This window comes from Bos javanicus, chromosome X (assembly GCF_032452875.1).
Source record: "Bos javanicus breed banteng chromosome X, ARS-OSU_banteng_1.0, whole genome shotgun sequence".
In the NCBI taxonomy this organism is placed as follows: Eukaryota; Metazoa; Chordata; class Mammalia; order Artiodactyla; family Bovidae; genus Bos; species Bos javanicus.
Genome location: NC_083897.1, coordinates 70,212,254 through 70,237,010, shown reverse-complemented (window position 1 = coordinate 70,237,010; position 24,757 = coordinate 70,212,254). Strand labels below are relative to the sequence as shown.

The 24,757-nt window shown below is 37.5% G+C and overlaps 1 protein-coding gene across 2 annotated transcripts in view; it reads right to left on the bottom strand.

Annotated features, from left to right (window-relative positions):
- HDX (highly divergent homeobox) overlaps nucleotides 1–24,757 on the bottom strand; it is a 212,515-nt gene that overhangs the window by 10,600 nt on the left and 177,158 nt on the right. For both annotated transcript variants that reach the window (XM_061409577.1, XM_061409578.1), the window contains 2 exons: nucleotides 18,397–18,476; nucleotides 13,326–13,409 (listed from right to left, as the gene is read on the bottom strand). In XM_061409577.1, the coding sequence (XP_061265561.1) occupies nucleotides 13,326–13,409; nucleotides 18,397–18,476 (164 nt within the window). The remainder of the gene's footprint in view (nucleotides 1–13,325; nucleotides 13,410–18,396; nucleotides 18,477–24,757) is intronic.

The following is a 24,757-nucleotide window of genomic DNA, read 5'->3' as shown; positions in this document are numbered from 1 at the left end:
GAGCCTATTATACAGAGTGAAGTAAGCCAGAAGGAAAAACACCAATACAGTATACTAACGCATATATATGGAATTTAGAAAGATGGTAACAATAACCCTGTATACGAGACAGCAAAAGAGACTCTGATGTATAGAACAGTCTTTTGGACTCTGTGGGAGACGGTGGGATGATTTGGGAGAATGGCATTTAAACATGTATATCATATATGAAAAGAGTCGCCAGTCCAGATTTGATGCATGACACTGGATGCTTGGGGCTGGTGCACTGGGATGACCAGAGGGATGGTACGGGGAGAGAGGAGGGAGGAGGGTTCAGGATGGGGAACACGTGTATACCTGTGGCAGATTCATGTTGATGTATGGCAAAACCAATACAATATTTTAAAGTTAAAAAATAAAACAAAATAAATTTTAAAAAAAGAAAAAAAAAGAATGGAAGAAAATAATAGCAAATGAAACAACTGACAAAGAATTAATCTCAAAAATATACAAGCAGCGCAATACCAGAAAAATAAACAACCCAATCAAAAAATGGGCCAAAGAACTAAACAGACATTTCACCAAAAAAGACATACAGATGGCTAACAAACACATGAAAAGATTCTCAACATCACTTATTATCAGAGAAATGCAAATCAAAACCACAATGAGAGGAGTGCAAAAATGGAGGAGGAATAGGATGTGGAGACCACTTTCTCTCCAAAATATTCATCAAAAGATCATTTGAACACTGAGAAAATTCCACAAAACAACTTCTGAACGCTGGTGAAGGACACCAGGCACCCAGAAAGACAGCCCATTGTCTTCAAAAGGAGATAAGACAAAATATAAAAGATAAAAAGAGAGACAAAAGAGTTAGGGATGGAGACCTTACCCAGGGAGGGAGTCTTAAAAGAGGAGAAGTTTCCAAACACCAGGAAACCCTCTCATGGGCAGGTCTGTGGGGAGTTTCAGAATCTCAGAGGGCAACATAACCGGGAGGAAAAAATAAATAAATAAAATCCACAGATTATGTGCCTAACCACAACTCCCAGTGAACTAGCCCAGACACTCACATCCCCCACCAGCAAGTGGGGGCTGAACAGGGAGGTGCGGGCTGAATTGCTTAGGGTAAGGACCAGGCCTGAATGCCCTGAGGAAAGTCTGAGGGAGCTAACGTTGAGATAGCAACCCAAAATGTGGGATAGCCAGACATGGAAAAAAAAAGAAAGAATTTTCCCACGAAATGCTCTAACATAAGTCACTGCTGGGCCCACTCACAGAACAAAGGATTGAGTGAATACCAGAGGAAAGCTAGCCAGCAGCAGACCAGCAGTGGACCGGCTCATCCCCCACCAGAGGCAGAGAGGCAGGCGGGTGAAGGCCAGAGCCGGAAGGCGAGGGGCAACCTTGACCCCAGAGGTGGCATCCTCTACCAAACTGCGAGCAGGCTCCCAGTTGCTAACCAAGTCTTCCTGGGATCCTTGATGCTTGACATCCACCAGGAGGGTCGCAGCCAGAGATCAGCTCCCCAGAGGAGACACACAGCACACCTGAGACGGCGCTCCCACTGCACATACAGGAAACTGAGCAGCTGGGATAGGCGAGGTGATAAGACTCACCGCTTACTGGGGAGTGTGCTCTCACCAAGCACCTGGTCGCCTGAGCTGTTCGGACCTGGGAAGGGCACAAAACACAGGCCCAACCGAGTCTGTGCCCTTGTGGAGTACCGAGAACCTGAACCTGGGTGGCTTAAACCCGGGAAGTGCACACAACCCAGGGCCCGCTTTAGGCAGTTCCCCTGCAGAGCAACCTGGAGCCTGAGCAGTATAGACCCGGTAAGCACACAGGTCATGAGCAGGGACAAACCCAGTGTGGCCCAGACACTGCGAGCACGCCCCACACATACCAGTGATATTTGTTTGCAGTGTTCCTCCCTTGCCCCAGCACAATTGAACAAGTGAGCCTAAATAAATGACCACCTTCGCTACCTTGTGTCAGGGTGGAAATTAGACACTGAAGAGGCGTGCAAACAGGGGAAGCCAAAATAAACAATGAAGAAGGAACTGCTTTGGAAGTGACAGGTGCAACAAATTAAAACCCTGTAGTTTGCACTGACTACATTGGAAGGGGCCTATAGACCTTGAGAAGAAGTATAAGCTGGAACAAGGAAATATCTGAAATTGAACTGACCCCACACTGCCCTCAACAGCTCCAGAGAAATTCCTAGATATATTTTACTACTATCATTTTTTATTTTTTTATTTTTAAGTTCTTTATTACTCCTTTAATTTTCATTTTTATAACCTACTATTACCTTGCAAAAAAAATACCCTATTTTTAAAGCTAATTTCATATGTATATTTTTTATAATTTTTGTGATTTTTTTTAAATATTGTATTTTTGAGAGTTTAAACTCTACTCTAGATTTTTAATATTTGCTTTGTGATATTTGTTATCAATTTTGTACCTTTAGGAAACCAATCTTCAATACTCATTTTTACATAGGAGTGTGATTATTGGCTTTTTTTCTCTCTCCCCTTTTGATTCTCCTTTTTCTCCCCCAGGTAACCTCTATCTCCTCTGTCCCCCTTCTCCTCTCTACTTAATTCTGTGAATCTCTTTGGGTGTTCCAGGCTGTGGAGAACACTTAGGTAACTGCTCACTGGCTAAATTGGTCTTTCTCCTTTTGACTCCCCCTCCTCTCCTCCTGGTCACCTCTGTCTCCTTCCTCCCTCTTCTCTTCTCTATGGAACTCCGTGAACCTCTCAGAGTGTTCCAGACTCTGAAGAGCAAATAGGGAATTGATTACTGGCTAGATTGCTCTCTCCCTTTTGATTCCCCCTCTTCTCCTCCTGGTCACCTCTATCTCCCTCCTCCCACTTCTTTTCTCCATGTAACTCTTTGAACCTCTCTAGGTGTCCCTTACTGTGGAGAATTGTTTCACCATTAACCTAAATGTTCTATCACTGGTGTACTATGGATGGAGAAGTCTTGAGGCTACTGTAAGAACAAGACTGAAAGCCAGAGGCAGGAGGATTAAGTCCAAAACTTGAGAACATCAGAAAATGCCTGACTCCAGGGAACATTAATCAACAAGAGCTCATCCAAAAGTTTCCATACCTACACTGAAACCAAGCTCCACCCAAGAGCAAACAAATTTCAGAGCAAGACATACCAAGCTAATTCTCCAACAACTCAGGAACATAATCCTGAGCCTTAAAATACAGGTGGCAAAAAGTCTCACCAAACCCATAGACACCTCAAAACTCACTACTGGACACTTCATTGCACTACAGAGAGAAGAGATCCAGCTCCACCCATCAGAACACTGACACAAGCTTCCCTAACCAGGAAACCTTGAAAGCCACTCGTCCAACCCCACCAACAGGGAAGAACTTCCACAATAAAGAGGAACCACAAACTTCCAGGCTATTGAAAAGGGACACACAACACAGCAATCTAAACAAAATGAAAGACAGAGACATATTCAGCAGGTAAAGGAACATGATAAATGTCTACCAAACCAAACAAAACAGCAGGAGATAGTCTATCTGAAAGAAAATTCAGAATAATGATAGTAAAAATGATCCAAAATCTTGAAAACAAAATGGAGTTACAGATAAATAATCTGGAGACAAAGATTGAGAATATGCAAGAAAAAATTAACAAGGACCTAGAAGAAATAGAAAAGAGTCAACCAATAATGAATAATTGTCAGGAGCTGCATTAGGCATTACTGACATAATGGAGGCACGGCCCCAACTCCCTCTCCTCATCTCTCAAGTATGGTCCCAGGATGAAGGAGTTAGGCCTTGTGATTCTGACTTGTTCTTTCCTTTCTTTGGTTGAGTTGGCTCAAAAGAATGTTAAGGTGCTTTAGAGAAACATGAGAAAGCACAAAGCCTTTTGCAGTTGTGCCTAAAAAATAATTTGTTCAAGGATCTTTACAAAGAATGTCCCAGGATGAGCATGTAGGCCGCAGCTTGAGGCCATGGGAAGGATTATTATCTGAGACCTGTTTGTGAAGGGAATGTTTATGGCAAAAGAAGTTTGCCGAGTTTAGGGTTTAGGATTAATTAAGAATAGCTAGAAGCCTTTTTAGGAGATAATGATCTTAAGATGCTAGGGGCAAACAGGATTTAGAAAGATAAGAAAGAAACTGAGGAATGTAGCATGAGTTACAATGTAATCACAAGTTAAGTACAGTAAATCAGGGTGGGGGAAACTAAAAACCTCTGACCTAATGCTTTTGTCAAAGTATAAAAGATAACCTGAAGCTTGAAATAAACATGTAGTCCCGTACTTCGAGTCAGAGGCTACATCATCGTCCGTCGACACTGTCCATCTCTTCAGATTGAATCCCTGGTTGCTGGAGCTGGACTCCAGCACAATACAAAAACTGAGATCAAAAGTACTCTGGAGGGAACCAACAGTAGAGTAACTGAGGGAGAAGATAGGATAAGTGAGGCGGAAGATAGAATGGTGGAAATAAATGAAGCAGAGGGAAAAAAGAAAAAAAGAATTAAAAGAAATGAGGACAACCGCAGAGACCTCTGGAACAATGTTAAATGCCCCAACATTTGAATCATAGGAGTCCCAGAAGAAGAGACAAAAAGAAAGGCCATGAGAAAATACTTGAGGAGATAATAGTTGAAAACTTCCCTAAAATGGGGAAGGAAATACCCACCCAAGTCCAAGAAACCCAGAGAGCCACAAACAGGAAAATTCAAGGTAAAACACCCCAAGTTACATATTAATCAAATGAACGAAGATCAAACACAAAGAACAAATATTAAAAGCAGCAAGGGAAAAACAACAAATCACACTCAAGGGGATTCCCATATAGATAACAGCTGATCTTTCAATAGAAACTCTTCAAGGCAGAAGGGACCGTCAGGACATACTTGAAGTGTTGAAAGAGAAAAACCTACAAGCCAGATTAATGAACTCAGCAATGATCTCATTCAAATATGAAGGAGAAATCAAAAGCTTTACAGACAATCAAAACCTGAGAGAATTCAGCACTCCCAAACTAGCTCTTCAACAAATGCTAAAGGATCTTCTCTAGACAGGAAGCACAGAAAGTGTGCATAAACTTGAACCCAAAACAACAAAGTAAATGGCAACAGGATCATACTTATCAATAATTACCTTAAATGTAAGTGGGTTGAATGCTCCAACCAAAAGACAAACACCGGTTGAATGGATATAAAAACAAGACCCCTATATATGTTGTCTACAAGAGACCCACCTCAAAACAAGGGACACATACAGACTGAAAGTGGAAGGGCTGGAAAAAGATATTTTACACAAATGGAGACCAAAGAAAGCAGGAGTAGCAATACTCATATCAGATATAATAGACTTTGAAATAAAGCCTGTGAAAAGAGACAAAGAAGGACACTACATCATGATCAAAGGATCAATCCACGAAGAAGATATAACAGTTATAAATATATATGCACCCAACATAGGAGCACCACAGTATGTAAGGCAAATGCTAACATATATGAAAGGAAAAACTAACAGTAACACAATAATAATAGGAGACTTTAATACCCTACTTAAACCCATGGATAGATGAACTAAACAGAAAATTAGCAAGGAAACAAAAACTTTAAATGATACAATGGACCAGATAGACCTAATTGATATCTATGGGATATTTCACCCCGAAATAATTAATTTCACCTTTTTCTCAAGTCTACACGGAACCTTCTCCAGGATAGACCACATCCTGGGACATAAATCTACCCTTGGTAAATTAAAAAATTGAAATCAGCTCAAGCATCTTTTCTGATCACAAAGCAGTGAGATTAGATGTCAACCACAGGAAAAAAACTATTAAAAATACAAACATATGGAAGCTAAAAACACACTTCTGAATAATAAACAAATCACAGAAGAAATTAAAAAAAACAAATCAAAATATGCATAAAAATGAATGAAAATGAGCTTTATAGATACATGTATGTATCTATAAAGCTCACTAAAGCAAAGCACAGTAAAATGAGGTATGGCAATAAAAGGCGTTAAATTTATCAGATAAAAAAAAAATAAAGTGCTGAAAAATTAAAGCTGTCAAAAAAAAAAAAAAACAAAGTAGGGGCAGTATAAAAAAAATAAAATAAAATCTAAACTCTTAAAAATAAATAAATAAATTAATCAGAGGTCCTAGGGGAAAAAAAAAAATGAATGAAAATGAACACAGAACAACCTTTGGGATTCAGTAAAAGCAGTGCTAAGGGGAAGGTTCATAGCAATACAAGCCTACATCAAGAAACAGGAGAGAAATCAAATAAATAACCTAACTGTACACCTAAAGCAACTAGAAAAAGAAGAATGAAGAACCCCAGGGTTAGTAGAAGGAAATAAATCATAAATATTAGGGCAGAGATAAATATAAAAAGAACAAAGGAGACCATAGCAAAAATCAACAAAGCTAAAAGCTGGTTCTTTGAGAAGATAAATAAAATAGACAAACTGTTAGCCAGACTCATCAAGAAACAAAGGGAGAAGAATGTAACCAACAAAATTAGAAATGAAAATGGAGAAATCACAATGACAACATAGAAATACAAAGGATCATAAGAGACTACTATCAGCAATTATATGCCAATAAAATGGACAACTTTGATGAAATGGACAAATTCTTAGAAAGTATAACTTTCTAAAACTGAACCAGGAAGGAAAAGAAAATCTTAAGAGACCCATCACAAGCACAGAAATTGAAACTGTAATCAGAAATCTTCCAAAAAACAAAAGCCCAGGACCAGATTGCTTTACAGCTGAATTCTATCAAAAACTTAATTAAGAGCTAAAACCTATCCTACTCAAACTCCTCCAGAAAATTGCAGAGGAAGCTAAACTTCCAAACTCATTCTATGAGGTGACCATCACCCTAATACCAAAACCGGACAAAGATGCCACACAAAAAAGAAAACTACAGGCCAATATCACTGATGAACATAGATGCAAAAATCCTCAACAAAATTCTAGCAAACAGAATCCAACAACATATTAAGAAGATCATACATTGTGACCAAGTGGGCTTTTTCCCAGGGATGCAAGGATTTTTAAATATTGCAATTCAATCAATGTGATACACCATATTAACAAATTAAATTATAAAAACCATATGATTATCTCAATAGATGCAGAAAAAGCCTTTGACAAAATTCAACATTCATTTATGATAAAATCCCTTCAGATAGCAGACATAGAAAGAACATACCTCAATATAATAAAAGTCATATATGATAAACCCACAGCAAACATTATCCTCAATGGTGAAAAACTGAAAGTGTTTCCTGTAAGTCAGGAACAAGACAAGGATATCCACTCTCACCGCTACTATTCAACATAGTTTTGTAAATTTTAGCCACAGCCATCAGAGAAGAAAAAGAAGTAAATGGAATCCAGACTGGAAAAGAAATAAAACTCTCACTGTTTGCAGTTGACATGATCCTCTACATAGAAAACCCTAAAGACTCCACCAGAAAATTACTAGAGCTAATCAATGAATACAGTAAAGTTTCAGGATATAAAACTAACACTCAAAAAACCATTGCATTCCTATACACTAACAATGAGAATACAGAAAAGAAATTAAGGAAACAATTTCATTCACCATTACAATGAAAAGAATAAAATACTTAGGAATAAATCTAAAGAAATAAAAATCTTGTATATAGAAAACTATAAAACACTGATGAAAGAAATCAAAGCTGACACAAATAGAGTAATAGTCCATGTTCATGGATTGGAAGAATCAATATAGTGAAAATGAATATACCACCCAAAGCAATTTATCGATTCAGTGCAATGCCTATTAAGCTACCAACAGTATGCAGATGACACCACCCTTATGGCAAAAAGTGAAGAGCAACTAAAAAGCCTCTTGATGAAAGTGAAAGTGGAGAGTGAAAAAGTTGGCTTAAAGCTCAACATTCAGAAAATGAAGATCATGGCATCTGGTCTCATCACTTCATGGGAAATAGATGGGGAAACAGTGGAAACAGTGTCAGACTTTATTTTTGGGGCTCCAAAATCATTGCAGGTGGTGACTGCAGCCATGAAATTAAAAGATGCTTACTCCTTGGAAGGAAAGTTATGACCAACCTAGATAGCATATTCAAAAGCAGAGACATTACTTTGCCAACAAAGTTTCGTCTAGTCAAGGCAATGGTTTTTCCAGTGGTCATGTATGGATGTGAGAGTTGGACTGTGAAGAAGGCTGAGCACTGCAGAATTGATGCTTTTGAACTGTCGTGTTGGAGAAGAGTCTTGAGAGTCCCTTGGACTGCAAGATCCAACCAGTCCATTCTGAAGGAGATCAGCCCTGGGATTTCTTTGGAAGGAATGATGCTAAAGCTGAAACTCCAGTACTTTGGCCACCTCATGTGAAGAGTTGACTCATTGGAAAAGACTCTGATGCTGGGAGGGATTGGGGGCAGGAGGAGAAGGGGACGACAGAGGACAAGATGGCTGGATGGCATCACTGACTCAATGGACGTGAGTCTGAGTGAACTCCATGAGTTGGTGATGGACAGGGCGGCCTGGCGTGCTGTGATTCATGGGGTCGCAAAGAGTGGGACACGACTGAGTGACTGAACTGAGAACAAATAATTTCACAATTTGTATGGAAATACAAAAAACCTTGAATAGCAAAAGCAATCTTGAGAAAGAAGAATGGAGAATCAACCTGCAAGACTTCAGGCTGTACTACAAAGCTACCGTCATCAAGACAGTATGGTTCTGGCACAAAGACAGAAATATAGATCAATGGAACAAAATAGATAGCCCAGAGATAAATCCACACACCTATGGACACCTTATCTTTGACAAAGGAGGCAATAATATACAATGGAGAAAAGGCAATCTCTCCAACAAGTGGTGCTAGGTGGTCAACCACTTGTAAAAAATGAAACTAGAACGCTTTTAACACCATACACAAAGATAAACTGAAAATGCATTCAAGATCTAAATGTAAGACCAGATCTAAACTACAAAACTCCTAGAGGTAAACATAGGCAAAACACCCTCTTACATAAATCATAGCAGGATCTTCTATGAGCCCCTTCCCAGAGTAATGGAAATAAAAGCAAAAATAAATAAATGGGACCTAATTAAACTTAAAAGTTTTTGCAAAAAGAAGGAAACTATAAGCAAGGTGAAAAGACAGCCTTCAGAATAGGACAAAGTATTAGCAAATGAAGCAACTGACAAAGAATTAATCTCAAAAATATACAAGCAGCTCCTGCAGCTCAATTCCAGAAAAATAAGAGACCCAATCAAAAAACTAGACCCAAAAGAACTACACAGTAGACCCAAAGAACTACACAAACATTTCTCCAGAGAAGACATACAGATGGCTAACAAACACACAAAAAGATGCTCAACATAGCTCATTGTCAGTTAAATGCAAATCAAAACCATCTCACCCCAGTCAGAATGGCTGATATCAAAAGTCTACAAACAATAAATTCTGGAGAGGTTGTGGAGAAAAAGGAACGCTCTTACACTGTTGATGGAAACGCAAACTAGTACAGCCACTATGGAGAACACTGTAGAGATTCCTTAAAAAACTGGAAATAGAAGTGCCATATGACTCAGCAATCCCACTGCTGGACATACACATGGAGGAAACCAGAAATGAAAGAGACACATGTACCCTAATGTTCATTGCAGCACTGTTTATAATAGCCAGGACATGGAAGCAACCTAGATGTCCATTGGCAGATGAATGGATAAGAAAGCAGTGGTACATATACACAATGGAATATTACTCAGCTATTAAAAAGAATGCTTTTGAATCAGTTCTAATAAGGTGGATGAAACTGGAGCCTATTATACACAGCGAAGTAAGTCAGAAAGAAAAATCGCAAACCAGTATACTAATGCATGTATATGGAATTTAGAAAGATGGTAATGATGACCCTATATGCAAGACAGCAAAAGAGACACAGACTTTTGGACTCTGTGGGAGAAGGTGAGAGTGGGATGATTTGAGAGATTAGCATTGAAGCATGTATATTATCATATGTGAAATAGATCACCAGTCCAGTTTCAATGCATGAGATAGGGTGCTCAGGGCTGGTGCACTGGGATGATCCTGAGTGAAGGGATGGGGAGGGAGGTGGGAGGGGTGGTCAGGATGGGGGACACATGAACACTCATGGCTGATTCATGTGAATGTATGGCAAAACCCACCACAATATTGTAAAGTAATTAGCCTCCAATTAAATAAAAAGTATATAAATAAACATTAAAAAAACAGAAAAAAAATACACAATGAGGTACCATCTCATTGAGAATGGCTATCATCACAAAGTCTACAAACAATAGATGCTGGAGAGGAAGGAGAAAAGGGAACCCTCTTACAATGTTGTTTGGAATGCAAACTAGTACAGCCACTATGGAGAACAGGGTGGAGATTCCTTAAAAAACTGGAAATAGAACTGCCATATGACCCAGCAATCCCACTGCTGGGCATACACATCAAGGAAACCAGAATTGGAAGAGACACATGTCCCCCATTGTTCATTGCCACACTGTTTAAAATAGCTAGGACATGGAAGCAACCTAGATGTCTATTGGCAGATGAATGGATAAGAAAATGTGGTATGTATACACAATGGAATATTACTCAGCTATTAAAAAGAATGCTTTTGAATCAGTTCTAATGAGGTGGATGAAATTAGAGCCTATTATACAGAGTGAAGTAAGCCAGAAAGAGAAACACCAATACAGTATATAAACTTGTATATAAGGAATTTAGAAAGATGTATTGATGACCCTATGTGAAAGACAGCAAAAAGACAAAGATGTAAAACACAGACTTTTGGACTCTGTGGGAGATGGTGAAGGTGGGACAGTATGAGAGTATAGCATTGAAATACGTGTATGACCAAATGCAAGATAGATGACCAAATGCAAGATTCATGACCAGTGCAAGTTTGATGTATGAAGCAGGGCACTCAAAGCTGGTGCCCTTGGGCAAACCAGAGGGCTGGTGTGGGGTGGGAGGTGGGAGGAGGGTTCAGGATGGTGGGACACATGTACACCCATGACTGATTCATGTAGATGTATGGCAAAAAAAACACCACGATATTGTCAAGTGATTAGCCTCCAATTAAAATAAATAAATAAATGTTTTTAAAATGGCAGCTAAACCTGAAGTGTTATGACATAGCTAATCATGCCTGAGAAACTGAGCTTATTCACTTGTCTCACAAGCATTTCAGATTAGTTAGAATTCCTAGTAATATGGATTCCTGGCAAATATCTCAATCAGAAACTCCACTATGACAATACTGAATATTGATGGTTGTATAGTAGTAATTTCCAAATGCAAAAATAAAACACTTGCATATTAAATGAACACTTGAGCAATAATGTTAAATATATTTCCAAAGAAAACTAATTTATTCTAGGAACTTGTTACTGGATCCTTATGACTTAGGCACTAGATCAGGTAACATATACATGAGTAAGATATGTATCTGACTTCAAGAAACTTATGGTGAATATATTCAAGAAACCAACAAAATGATTCTGAACCCTAAAGAAAGGAGACTAGCATGTGTGAACAAAGAGAATAAAATGACGTTCTTTGAAGGAAGATCAAATTTCCAAACTGGTAAGGGTATCTTAAATCAACGTACTGAAATCAGCAATGAGAACTGCTATATGAGGTTTCACTTATAGTTATTTCAGAATTAAAGTGACAAAATTCACCGATGAAGTGAACTGAAATATCTTGAATAATGATTATAGAGAGACATATTTTCTATATAGGTGCTAATATTTAAGAGTTAAATAAAAGTTTGTATAGAATGAAGATGTGTTATAAAAGATATCTTAATAAGGGAGCAAAAAACCCCTTGTTTCTACAGCATTCACCAAAATGGAAAACACTGAATCTTTAAATGTCCTTTAGAATTCAATGAAAATGATAACTGATATTTCTGGACTGGATACTCTGGCTTGCTGATGTCTTCAGCTTCAAACCTTTCAAGTGAGCTGGTACCCCAGCAGAAAAAGGTCCTGGAAAGAACCCTCTGAGTTCTGGGACCAGTCCTATCTGACCTGTTTGAGAGTACTGAGTAGAGTACACTTAATAGCTGTGCAACCTAGTCCTTTAATCTGTAGTTTCCATAGCTTGTGCCAAGTGATGGTTTGCAAAGCCATTTAAACCCTGAACTGGACATTTATAAATGTTATATGACCATGAAGGAGAGATAAGAATGATCTCTTGTACTTCAAAACCAACAACTTTATAATTATATTTGTTAAAATATAGTTTAAATACAGGATTATATTGTGTTTTTGGATCACTTAGAAAATAAATTTCAAAAAATAATTTCCTTCTGTGTTTACAACGTTCAATATTTTGAAGTCTGACATGTCATGAACAGTTGAAAAACAGAATCTGTTGAATTACATAGCTTTCAATTATAGTAAAACTGAAAAGGTTAATGACAGCTGCTGTCTTTCTGATTAAATGTTATCTTTTGTTAACATTTTAAGATTACTATTCTCTATGAAAAAAATAACTCTGGTCAAAATTTCAGAAGATCCCAAAGTTACCTAGTAAGATAGGACATGGATTAACAAAGGGACAACAATTAAACATCTAGGAAAAACATATTGACATCTAGACTGATAGCTTACATCAAAAATTTTTAAAAAACAAAATTATGCATGGCATGCTGTCAAAGTAAGTCTTTCATTTTAGTAACAAGTGACATTAAGAAAAGGTCATCTGTATTCATATTCATTCAGTATTTGTCATGGGGATTGTTTTTAAACTTCTAAAACAGGTATATTATTATATTAAAAAAAATCTTCAGAAATTGAAATTCAAGATAAAATTAGCAAGGAACACTAGAAAAAAATATTCCCTTTATAATCATTTTAAAATGAACATGGGCTTTAAAAAAAGTATTGTCATAAATTTCACATTAACCACCACTATGCCTCATCTTGCAATGCAGCATCAGTACTTACTGCTGCTCAGCAAATTGTTCTTAAAGCCATAACCACTAAACTGACCAGCATTAATTACAATGCCCAGCACCATGATGGATATCCAGGTGCCTGAGAGAGTCAATGCAGAGCCCCAGGATGCTTAATTTATCAAATGGAAAATGGAAGTGAAAAAAACTGGTACATAGATACTGTAAAAGTCTACCTCCTTTAATCAGTTAGTTCAGTTCAGTCGCTCAGTCATGTCTGAATCTTTCCAACCCCATGGGCTGCGGCATGCCAGGCTTCCTATCCATCACCAACCTCTTTTAATACCTTCTCTTAAAAAATTAAGGATCTGAAATTACTTTTACCTTATAATCCAAGAAAGAATTCACTTGCTCTACTTCAGAATTACTTATCATGTCACTTTCTTCATCATCAATAATTTCTATTTTCTGTAACACAAGTAGAGAAGTTTTCATAAATATATTTCTTATTATCCCCATTGCACTCAATAATGTATAGAGCATATCATTCAATGTTCAGTTTTAACAATGGGGTTTTCTAGTCTAGGTTATCAAGAGTAAATTCTAACTGACTGGCTCCTCAGCTTTACACCTAGTATGTGTCTGAGCCACCTCCTTTAGTAATAGAAAATTATTGTAATATAATTTAAAATAGAAAAAAACAGTTTCATAATATCCTTAAAAAAATAAGCAATCAAACTTTGATTAAATAGTGCCCTTCAGGAACAGGGAATTTGTTTTCTGTAAAGGTAGTCTAAAAATTTAATCGGCTGGCAGAACTTTCTTCTTTACACTTTCATATTTCTCTTTGCAACTTGTAATGCAAAATATCAACATATGACATGCATTGCAAAGTCAAATGTGTTTTTTTTTTTTAAATATCCACTTATTCACAGCACTCCATTAGTGAGATAATTGAAAGCAGACATTTATAATGTAATGGTGATGAGTATGGTGATTTGTTTCCTTCACTGGATAGTAAATGAGAAGAGAGAAAGCAAGAACAAGAGAAACGCTAAACTGCCCTTCTCTTCAGTTGCTCAGTCATGTCCAACTATTTGCAACCCCGTGGACTGCAGCACACCAGGCTTCCCTGTCCATTACCAACTCCTGGAGCTTGCTCAAATTCATGTCCATCAAGTCAGTGATGCCATCCAAACATCTCCTCCTCTGTTGTACCCTTCTCATCCTGCCTTCAATCTTTCCCAGCATCAGGGTCTTTTCCAATGAGTCAATTCTTTTCATCAGGTGGCCAAAATATTCGAGAATCATCTTTAGCATCAGCCCTTCCAAAGAATATTCAGGATGGACTGATTTCCTTCAGAACTGACTGGTAAGACCTCCTTGCAGTCTAAAGGACTTTCAAGAGTCTTCTCCGACACCACAGTTCAAAGGCATCAATTCTTTGGCATTTAGCTTTCTTTATAGTCCAACTGTCACATCCATACATGACTACTGGAAAAACTATAGCTTTGACTAGACAGACCTTTGTCAGTAAAGTAATGTCTCTGATTTTTAATATACTGTCTAATTTGGTCATAGTTTTTCTTCCAAGAAGTGTCTTAATTTCATGGCTATAGTCACCATGTGCAGTGATTTTGGAGCCCAAGAAAATAAAGTCTCTCACTGTTTCCATTATTTCCCCATCTATTTGCCATGAAGTGATGGGACCAGAAGCCAAGACCTGAGTTTTTTGAGCTTTAAGACAACTTTTTCACTCTCCACTTTCACTTTCATCAAGAAGTTTTTCTTCACTTTCTGCCATAAGAGTGGTGTTATCTGCATATCTGAGGTTATTTATATTTCTCCCAGCAATCTTGATTACACCTTGTGCTTCATCCAGCCCAGCATTTCATATGATGTACTCTGCATATAAGCTAAATAAGCAGGGTGACAATATACAGTCTTCAGGTACTCCTTTCCCAAATTGGAACCAGTTTGTTGTTCCATCTCCCTTTCTAACTGTTGCTTCTTGACCTGCATACAGATTCCTCAGGAGGTGGGTCAGGTTGCCTAGTATTCCCATCTCTTGAAGAATTTTCCACAGTTTATTGTGATCCACACAGTCAAAGGCTTTGGCATAGTCAATGAAGCAGATATTTTTCTGGAACTCTCTTGCTTTTTTGATGATCCAATGGATGTTGGCAATTTGGTCTCTGGTTCCTCTGCCTTTTTGAAAACCACCTTGAATTCTGGAAGTTCACGGTTCACATACTATTGAAGCCAGGCTTAGAGAATTTTGAGTATTACTTTGCTAGCATGTGAGATGAGTGCAATTGTGCAGTAGTTTGAACAATCTTCGGCATTGTCTTTCTTTAGGACTGGAATGAAAACTGACATTTTCCAGCCCTGTGACAACTGTTAAGTATTCCAAATTTGCTGGCATATTGAGTGCAGCACTTTCACAGCATCATCTTTTAGGATTTGAAATAGCTCAACTGGAATTCCATCATCTCCATTAGCTTTGTTCATAGTGATGCTTAAGGCCCACCTGACTTTGCATTCCAGGATGTCTGGCTCTTTGGTGAGTGATCACACCATTGTGGTTATCTGGGTCATGAACATTGTTTTTTCTATAGTTCTTCTGTGTATTCTCACCACCTCTTCTTAATATCTTCTGCTTCTGTTGAAGAAGAAGTGAAGAAATGAAGTTGCTCAGTCGTGTTTGACTCTTTGCGACCCCATGGACTGTAGCCTACCAGGTTCCCCGTCCATGAGATTTTCCAGGCAAGAGTACTGGAGTGGGTTGCCATTAGGTTCATACAATTTCTTTCCTTTATTGTGCTCATCTTTGCATGAAATAATCCTTTGGGTATCTGTAATTTTCTTGAAAAAATCTCTAGTCTTTCCCATTCTATTGTTTTCCTCTATTTCTTTGCATTGATCACTGAGGAAGGCTTTCTTATCTCTCCTTGTTATTCTTCAGAACTCTGCATTCACATGGATATATCGTTCCTTTCCTCCTTTTCCTTTAGCGTCTCTTCTTTTCTCAGCTATTTGTAAGTCTTCCTAGACAACCATTTTGCCTTTTTTACACTTCTTTTTCTTGGGGATTGTCTTGACCCCTGCCTCCTGTACATTGTCATGAACCTCTGTCCATAGTGGACATTGAACTGTGGATGGAGGTTAGTGACGTTGTACAGGAGGCAGTGATCAAGTTCATCCCCAAGAAAAAGAAACTGCCCTTAGCTTCAGAATTGATGTACAGCATAGTTTGTATAGTATCTTGCAAACAGTAGGTACTAATTAAATATTTGTCAAAAGAATGAACATAACAGCTTAACATCAGTGGAAAGAATGGCTGATAAGCTACAACCATAAAATCTCTAATCATAGAATTCTTTTTAAAGAAAACCAAAACCCAAAGACAAAATCTGCTTCAAATTTTTCTTTTGCATATGAATAATGCAGTTAAAAAACACACACGCACACACTTTAAACATTTAAACCCTGCCAACCCAAAAGAAAATTTAAAAAGAGAAAAGCTAAGCTAGAGTTAGTCACTAGGCAGTCTTTTAAGAACAATCACATTAATAGCAACATGTCACAGGCAGAATTTGAAATAAAATTTCCTAGCCAGAAATTGATATGGTGATTAAAAATCACAAACAAACTTGGAATGATTATATTTGATATATTGCCTTTGGGGATATGATACCATAACAGGGTTTGTTACCAGCAGGCTTCTGAGTCAGAAAGACAGCTACAAAGGAATTGCTTTGTACTGCTGCCTGGAGATGAATCTAATGTTTTGTTTTCTACTATAATAACTAAAAACTTGGGGCTTACTCATGTTGGCTCTCACCATAACACCAATTTGATATCTTCTTTTTTGATGTTGTTGTTTAGGTTTTTCTATTTGGATAGGTTCTGGGCAAAAAGAGCTAAGTAATCAAGGGAGAAGGCTTGAGGGGCCACTGTATAGATTTGTGCATATAAACAGGTCTTGTATGTCTTTGTGATTTGCCGTCCATAATTGAGGACACTCAAAGCTATAGGCAGAGGAAATCAACCTTTGAAAATATGAAGTTTTGTCTCTGAAAATCAATTTTTTTTTTTTAATAAATTAGATGCTTAAGTGACTGTGAGTCATTCCATGCCAGGACTTCATTGTTTTCAAATGTCTGCCACAAGGGAGATTCAATGCTTGAGAAATTCAGACAGAAAATGAGCATGTCTTTAGGGGAACAAAGTTTCCAATTTGTAAATAACTGCATATAATTTGTAATAGTATTACTCAAATCTAGAGCAAAGGAGATTATTAAATAGTGGAATTAAGAATTTATTGGCACAATTAATAATTGTGGAAAACAATTATTACTAGCTATCTAATGAAAACACAACTTTGCCACAAAATAAAAGCTTATTTTCCTATACCCCCATTCAATATATTTAGGTCAACCATCAGCTTAAATCAGGACTGAAATCAGTAAAATACAATCCTAAACTACACTCTGTATATGGAAAACACTGTTATATATTATTTATATATAACAAAAAAGAACAAAACTGTATTTGATGTACTCAAGTTTTATTAAAGTGATGTGACAGAATTATAATGTTAGATAAATAATGTTCGTAGTGGAAGCCAGGGTAAATCTTGAAGTTACAGCCATTTTGTAACAGAAAAATCCATTATATGGACCAATTGTAAAGATTACAATAAAGCAAAAAACACTGATTTGAAAACAAAAACAACAGCACAATGACATTTTCCTTTATGTCTGACTTTGGGTTAATAACACCTTGACTTCTGAATTACTTGATTGAGTCAGAATATAAACAGATAATGCTAAAACAGCTACTTTGAGAGCATCTCTATATACCAATAATGTTTACATTTTTACAAAACCTAGTTTAATCCACACGTAGGCTGTGTCTGCTTGCTATTCAGTTTTTTACTACTACTTTTCCTCTATTACTACAATTTTTAAGATGACTAGCTGAGTCCAATTTAACTAAAAAGAAGAAAAGTTTCCAAACACAGTGGAGACATGTATGGTCTGAACAGAGGACACAAGAATCAGGAATCCATGGATACAAGTTCCAGACCTAAGAATGACTTCTTTCATGGTCTCATGCTAAACTTTTAAAATTCTGCCATCTGTCAAATGAGAAGAAATTGGCTATTTGCTGAATATGTTGAAGCAAAATAACTTGTTATGCTTAAAATGTCACATATATAGTAGGCATTAGGTTTTCATATTTGCAAAGCTCTTACATAAAAAGAGGTACAGATGATATCACTTTAAATTTCCTTTATTAAACCCTATAAGATATACTATTGCATTGGTAACAGATCTGTTTTGATTTGTAAAGCAAGACTTTTTTCTGACAATGCTGATATTGTCACCAACCGGAAATAAATCCTTGCAATCCATCATGTAATGAGGAAAGAATCCCAAAGTGTACGTACCACATTATCTGCAGATACTGCATGGTGGTTCTCTTCCTTATGAGCCCTTGCCTTATTGGGAACAACTTCATTTGATTCCTCTATAGAAACAAAGAAGGCCATGATTTCATTTTTCATTCCTTAAATCTTTATTGAAAAATTTTTCAAAATTACTTTGATAATTTCTCTATTGTAAAAAGACATAAAAGGCAATTCTACTTCTAACAGTGTATTCTAAGAAAATAAGTGTGGATGGGTTCAAATTTAAGGATGATCATCACTGTGATGTTTATAATTGAAAAATCTGAAGCGTTTATATGGTTAACAATAGAGGCTTGGATAAATCATGTGGGGCTTATCCTTACAATAAATGCTATAAAAGAACTAAAAAATGAAGTAGAAGAATAGTTGATAATAAAGAAAATATTCATACCTATTGGAAAGAGAAAAACTGAAGGTGACAAAATCTACTATGTAGGTACACTGTGATTTTAATTTTGTTTAAGAGGAAAAGCATATATTTTCATGGGAAAAAAAAATACTGACACTATTTACACCAAGGCATTGCCATTATTATTTCTGAATGGAATTACAGACAACTTTTATTGCTCTTCGTTTTATCTAATTTACTTGCTTTGATAATTCTCATTTTCTTCCATTTGTTTATTTATATTTAAATATTTTTACAATAAACATGTAGTGCTCATTTTAATAAGAAAAAAGTGATAAAATAATGTTCAAATACATGATATAAACTATAAATATAGTACATTTTCAAATTTGTAAAAAGGAATGTGTATACGAGTGTACAGACACATATAAACGATCCTGTATATATGCAAAGAGAAAGCACTGGCATAAATACTTTCTCACCCCCATTTCAAGAATGGATATCACTGAGGGGTATGATTTTTTTTCTAATTTTTTCATTGTATGTTCCAAAATTTTCTATAATGAATGTGTATTCCTTTTATGATCAAAATTTAGTACCCCCATACTGTATGGGGACTGGCCAAGATGAGCTAACCTCCTCTCATGGACACACCAAAATTACAACTACCCTTGAGAACAATATGAGGACAAGCAGAAAAGATCAACTGCTGGAAATATAATGAAGGGATTACAAGAAGAAGGGTCAGAGGGGTGAAGACACAGTATAGTGAAGACCTATACCCTTGGGGAAGATGACCCACAAACAGGAGGACAACTATAATTGCAGAGATTCTCTCCCAAGGAGAGAGGGATCTGAGCCCCACATTAGGCTCTCCAGTCTAGGAGTCTTGCACTGGGAAGATGAGCCCTCAGAATGTTTGACTTTGAAGGGCAGCAGGGCTTACATTCAAAAGAGTCAGAGGGCAGTGGGGAAAAGACTCCATTCATAAAGGGCACACAAAATCTCACCCTCCAAGATCCAGGGAAGAAGCAGTAATTTGAAAAGAGCTTGGGTTCTGATTTTGAAAATCCTCCTGGAGGCAGGCAGCAAATGAAACTCACCTTGGAAACATAGAAGCTAGCAGTAGCCATTTGGGGGAGTTCATTCCACCATAAGTATACTGGTGCTGATAAGCACAATTTTGGAATCCCCCACCCCCAGTTCTGAGATGCCCCAGGCCAAACAGCTAGCCAGGTGGGGACACAGTCTCACCAACCAGCAGACTGATTGCTTTAGGAGCTCTTAAACTCCTAGTTGCTCCAGGACCTGGCCACATCTACCAGAATGCCCAGGACCTGGCCCAGATCAACAGTGTACTTGCACTAACCCTAGGACTCCTAGGGCCCTGAAGCCAGAGACTGTGGGACCCAACTCTGTTCACCAGTGAATGGCACTTTTGTCACTTTTATTCAACATAGTATTGGAAGTCCTAACCACAGCAATCAGATAACAAAAAGAAATAAAAGATAACCAAATTTGAAAGGAACAAGGAAAATTGTTACTATTTAAAGATGTTATGACACTGTACATAGAAAATACTAAAGTGAAAGTGAAGTCACTCAGTCATGTCTGACTCTTTGTGACCCCATGGACTGCAGTACACCAGGCTCCTCTGTCAATGGGATTTTCCAGGCAAGAGTACTGGAGTGGGCTGTCCTTTCCTTCTCCAGGGGAGCTTCCCAACCCAGGGATTGAATCCGGGTCTCCTGCATTGCAGACAGATGCTTTACCATCTGAGCCACCTAACGTGAACGTGAAGTCGCTCAGTCGTGTCCGACTCTCTGCGACCCCATGGACTGCAGCCTACAAGGCTCCTCTGCCCATGGGATTTTCCAGGCAATAGTACTGGAGTGGATTGCCATTTCCTTCTCCAAGGGATCTTCCCAACCCAGGGATCAAACCCGGGTCTCCTGCATCGTAGACAGACACTTTACTGTCTGAGCCACCAGGGAAGTCCAAGAAGACACCATTAAAAAGTACTAGAACTCATCAATGAATTTGGTAAAGTTTCAGGACAGAAAATTAATATGCAGAGATCTGTTGTGTTTCTATACACTAATAGTGGATTATCAGAAAGAGAACTTATGAAAACAATCCCATTCACAATCACATCAAGAAGCATAAATTACCAGGGAATACATCTAACTAAGGAGGTAAAAGATTTGTGCTCTAAAATTATAAGATACTGAAGAAAGAAATTGAAGATGACAAAACAGATGGAAAGAAATTCTGTGTTGATGGGTTGGAAGAATTAGTATTGTTAAAAGAACTATACTCTGCAAGGTAATCTAGAGATTCAACATGTTCCCTAACAAAATACCAATGACATTTTTTAAAGAACTAGAAATATGTCTAAAATTAGTGTGGAAACACAAACAACCCTGAATAGGTGAAATAATTTTAATAGAACAAAAAAAAATAAAAAATAAAAAAGAGATGTCATGCTCCCTGATTTCATACTATACTACAAAGTTACAGTATTCAACAGTAAGTTTCTATCACAAACACAAATACATAGATCAACAGAACCAAGTAGAGAACCAGAAATGAACCCACACTTATATGAGCAATTAATTTATGACAAGGGAGGCAAGAATATACAACGGAGAAAGTACAGCTTCTCCAATAAATACTATTGAAAAAACTTGACAGCTAATTCAAAAAGAATCAAAATAGACTATTTTCTCACAGCATATACAAAAACTCAAAACAAATTAAAGATGTACCTGTAATATCTGAAATCATAAAACTTCTACTAGAAAACATAGGTAATTTGCTCTTTGACATCAGTTTCAGCAATATTTTTTGGATATATATCCTCAATCAAGGAAAACACAAATAAAAATAAACAAATGAAACTACATCAAAATAAATGTTTTCACACAGTGAAGGAAACTCAATAAAATGAAAAGGTCACCTACTGAAATGGGACAAATTATTTGCAAAGGATGTATCTGATAAGGAATTAAGATCCAAAATATACAAAGATCTCATAGAACTTGATATAAAAAATACAAACAACCCAATGAAAAACTGACATTTTTCAGTGAGTAGACATTTTTCCAAAGAAAATATATGGATGACCAACAGGAAAATATGGTCAATATCACTAATCATCAGGGAAATGCAAATCAAAACAACAGTGAGATATCACTTCACATCTGTCAGAATGTCTGTTATCAAAAAGACAAGAAATAACAACTGTTGGCCAGGATGTGGAGAAAAGGGCACCCTCCTGTACTGTTGGTGGGAATGTACATTTGGTGCTGGCAGAAACTATGAAAACAGCATGAAGACTCCTCAAAAATTAAAAAATAAAACTACGATGTAATCTTGTTGCTGTTGTTCAGTTGCTCAGTCATGTCCAACTTCTTTGGACTGCAGCATGCCAGGCCTTCCTGTCCTTCACCATCTCACAAAGCTTGCTCAAACTCATGTGCATTGAGTCAGTGATGCCATCCAACCATCTCATCCTCTATCATTTCCTTCTCTTCCTGCCTTCAATCTTTTCCAGCATCAGGGTCTTTTCTAACGAGTCAGCTCTTTGCATCAGGTGACCAAAATTTTGGAACTTCAGCATCAGTCCTTCCAATAGATATTCAGGGTTGATTTCCTTTAGGACTGACTGGTTTCATCTCTGTGCAGTCCAAGGGACTCTCAAGAGTCTTCTTCAGCACCACAATTCAAAAGCATCAATTCTTCAGTACCCAGCCTTCTTCATGGTTCAACTCTCACATCTGTACATGACTACTGGAAAATCTTTGACTATAGGAACCTTTGTCAGCAAAGTGATGTAACATGGCTGTGTGTTATAAATGAAAATTGTTAGGAGAGTAAATCCTAAGAGCTCCCATTGCAAGGAAAATTTGTTTTCTATTTCTTTAACACTTTTTTTCTATTTGAGGTGAGGAGCTTTTACAAAAGCTTTTGTGGTAATCATTTGATAATGTATGCAATTCAAACCATTATGTTGTACACCTTAAACTTATACTGTGTTGTATGTCAATTATGTCTCAAGAAAACTGGAAAAGGAAGTTAGCAAACTGTAAATTTGAATGAGTAGTCAATGTCTGACTGTCACATTAAATAACAATAAGACAGCAATGATTTTTTTTTAAACTCAATAGTTAAAAATGAGAAAATAAAAAAAAAAAGAAAATCAATTCAGAAAAAAATCAGTCTACTAAAAGCTTCCTGCTGAGTTGGAGAAGTGGCTAATTCACAGCATAGTGTGCCTACAAGATAATTCTTTGTCTTAGATTTCCTCCACCTCTACCCCTTAGAAAAACAGATGAGTAATGTTTCTCTCTTTTATTTCTGAACACCATATCATGAACATTATATGGACAAATTAGTGGAAGTTCTCGGCTCCTTGGTAATGAACAATTTAATTCACCATAGAAAGCAGAACAGAATAGTTATCGGTTCTAAGATTTTTTGAGTCCATCCCTTCCCATGGAAAGATATATGAGTTCCTGTACGAACATGGAGGATGACTAGGAGGTAATCACTGCTTGTCCAGGAACTCACATATGAGTGCATTGAGAACTAAAGATATTCAGGGAAAATTTACCAGAGTTTTAATAGAAAGTCTATTATAAACTCATTTTTTTTTCTAGAAAAGAGTGGTTTCTAGGCTTCCAGTTCAAGATGGCAGAGTACAAAGACATGTGCTCATCTCCCTCCTGCAAGAGTGCAAGAGCACCAAAATTCCAACTAGTTGTTAAACAATCATCTACAGGAGGACACTGGAACCTTCCCCCCCGCAAAAAAAAAAAAAAAAAAAAAGATACTTCAAGTCCAAAGAAAAAGAAAAAGCCACAATAAGACAGTAGGAGGGACACAGTTACAGTAAAACCAAATCCCATACCCACCTGGTAGGTGACTCACAAACTGGAAAACAATAATACCAAAGAATGTCTCTCAATGTTGTAAAGATTCTGAGCCTCACGTCAGGCTTCCCAGCCTGGAGATCCAGCAAAGGGACTAGGAATCCCCAGGTAATATGACTTTGAAGGCCATCAGTGTTTGATTACAGACCTTCCACAGGACTAAGGGAAACAAAGACTCCACTCTTGGAAGGCATAAAATCTTGTGCTCACAAAAACCAGGGGAAAGGAGCAGTGACTCCACAGGAGACTGAACCAGACTTACCTGCCAGTGTTGGATGATTTCCTCTGGGGTGTGGGTAGGCAGTGGCTAGTTGCAGAGACAGGGGCACTGGCAGCAATAGTCCTGGAAGGTGACTCTTGTTGTAAGTTCTCTTGGAGGTTGCCAATAACCCTACCATAGAGCCCGTAAACCCCAGAGCTGGGTCTTTTCAGGCCAATCAACCAACAGGGAGGTAGAACAACCCCACTCATCAGCAGGTAATTAGATTAAAATTTTGTTCCACCAGAGTCTTATTCCACCAGAGCAAGACCCAGTTTTCCCAGTCCCTCCCATCAGGAAGCTTACACCAGCCTGTTAGTCTTATCCACAAGAGGGCAGACAAAAGAAGCAGGAAGAACCACAGTGGCTAGAATGAAAGTCACGTTACAGAAAGTTAATGAGAATGAGAAAGTATAGAGTTATGTCCCAGTTGAAGGGCCAAAGTAAAATCCCAGAAAAACAACTAAATGAAGTGGAGATGGGCAACTTTACAGAAAAAGAATTCAAAATAAAGATAGTAAAGATGATCAAGATTCTTGGAAACAGAATGGAGAAGATGAAAGAAATGTTTATCAAAGACCTAGGAGAACTAAAGAAAAAACAAACAGAGATGAACAATACACTAGAAGGAATCAATAGCAGAATCACTCGAAAGAAGAATGGATAAATGACCTGGAGGACAAAAAGGTGGAAATCACTGCTGCAGAACAAAATATAGAAAAAAGAATGAAAAACCAAATGAAGACAGCCTAAGAGACCTGTGGAACAACTTTTAACACACCAACATTTGCATTACAG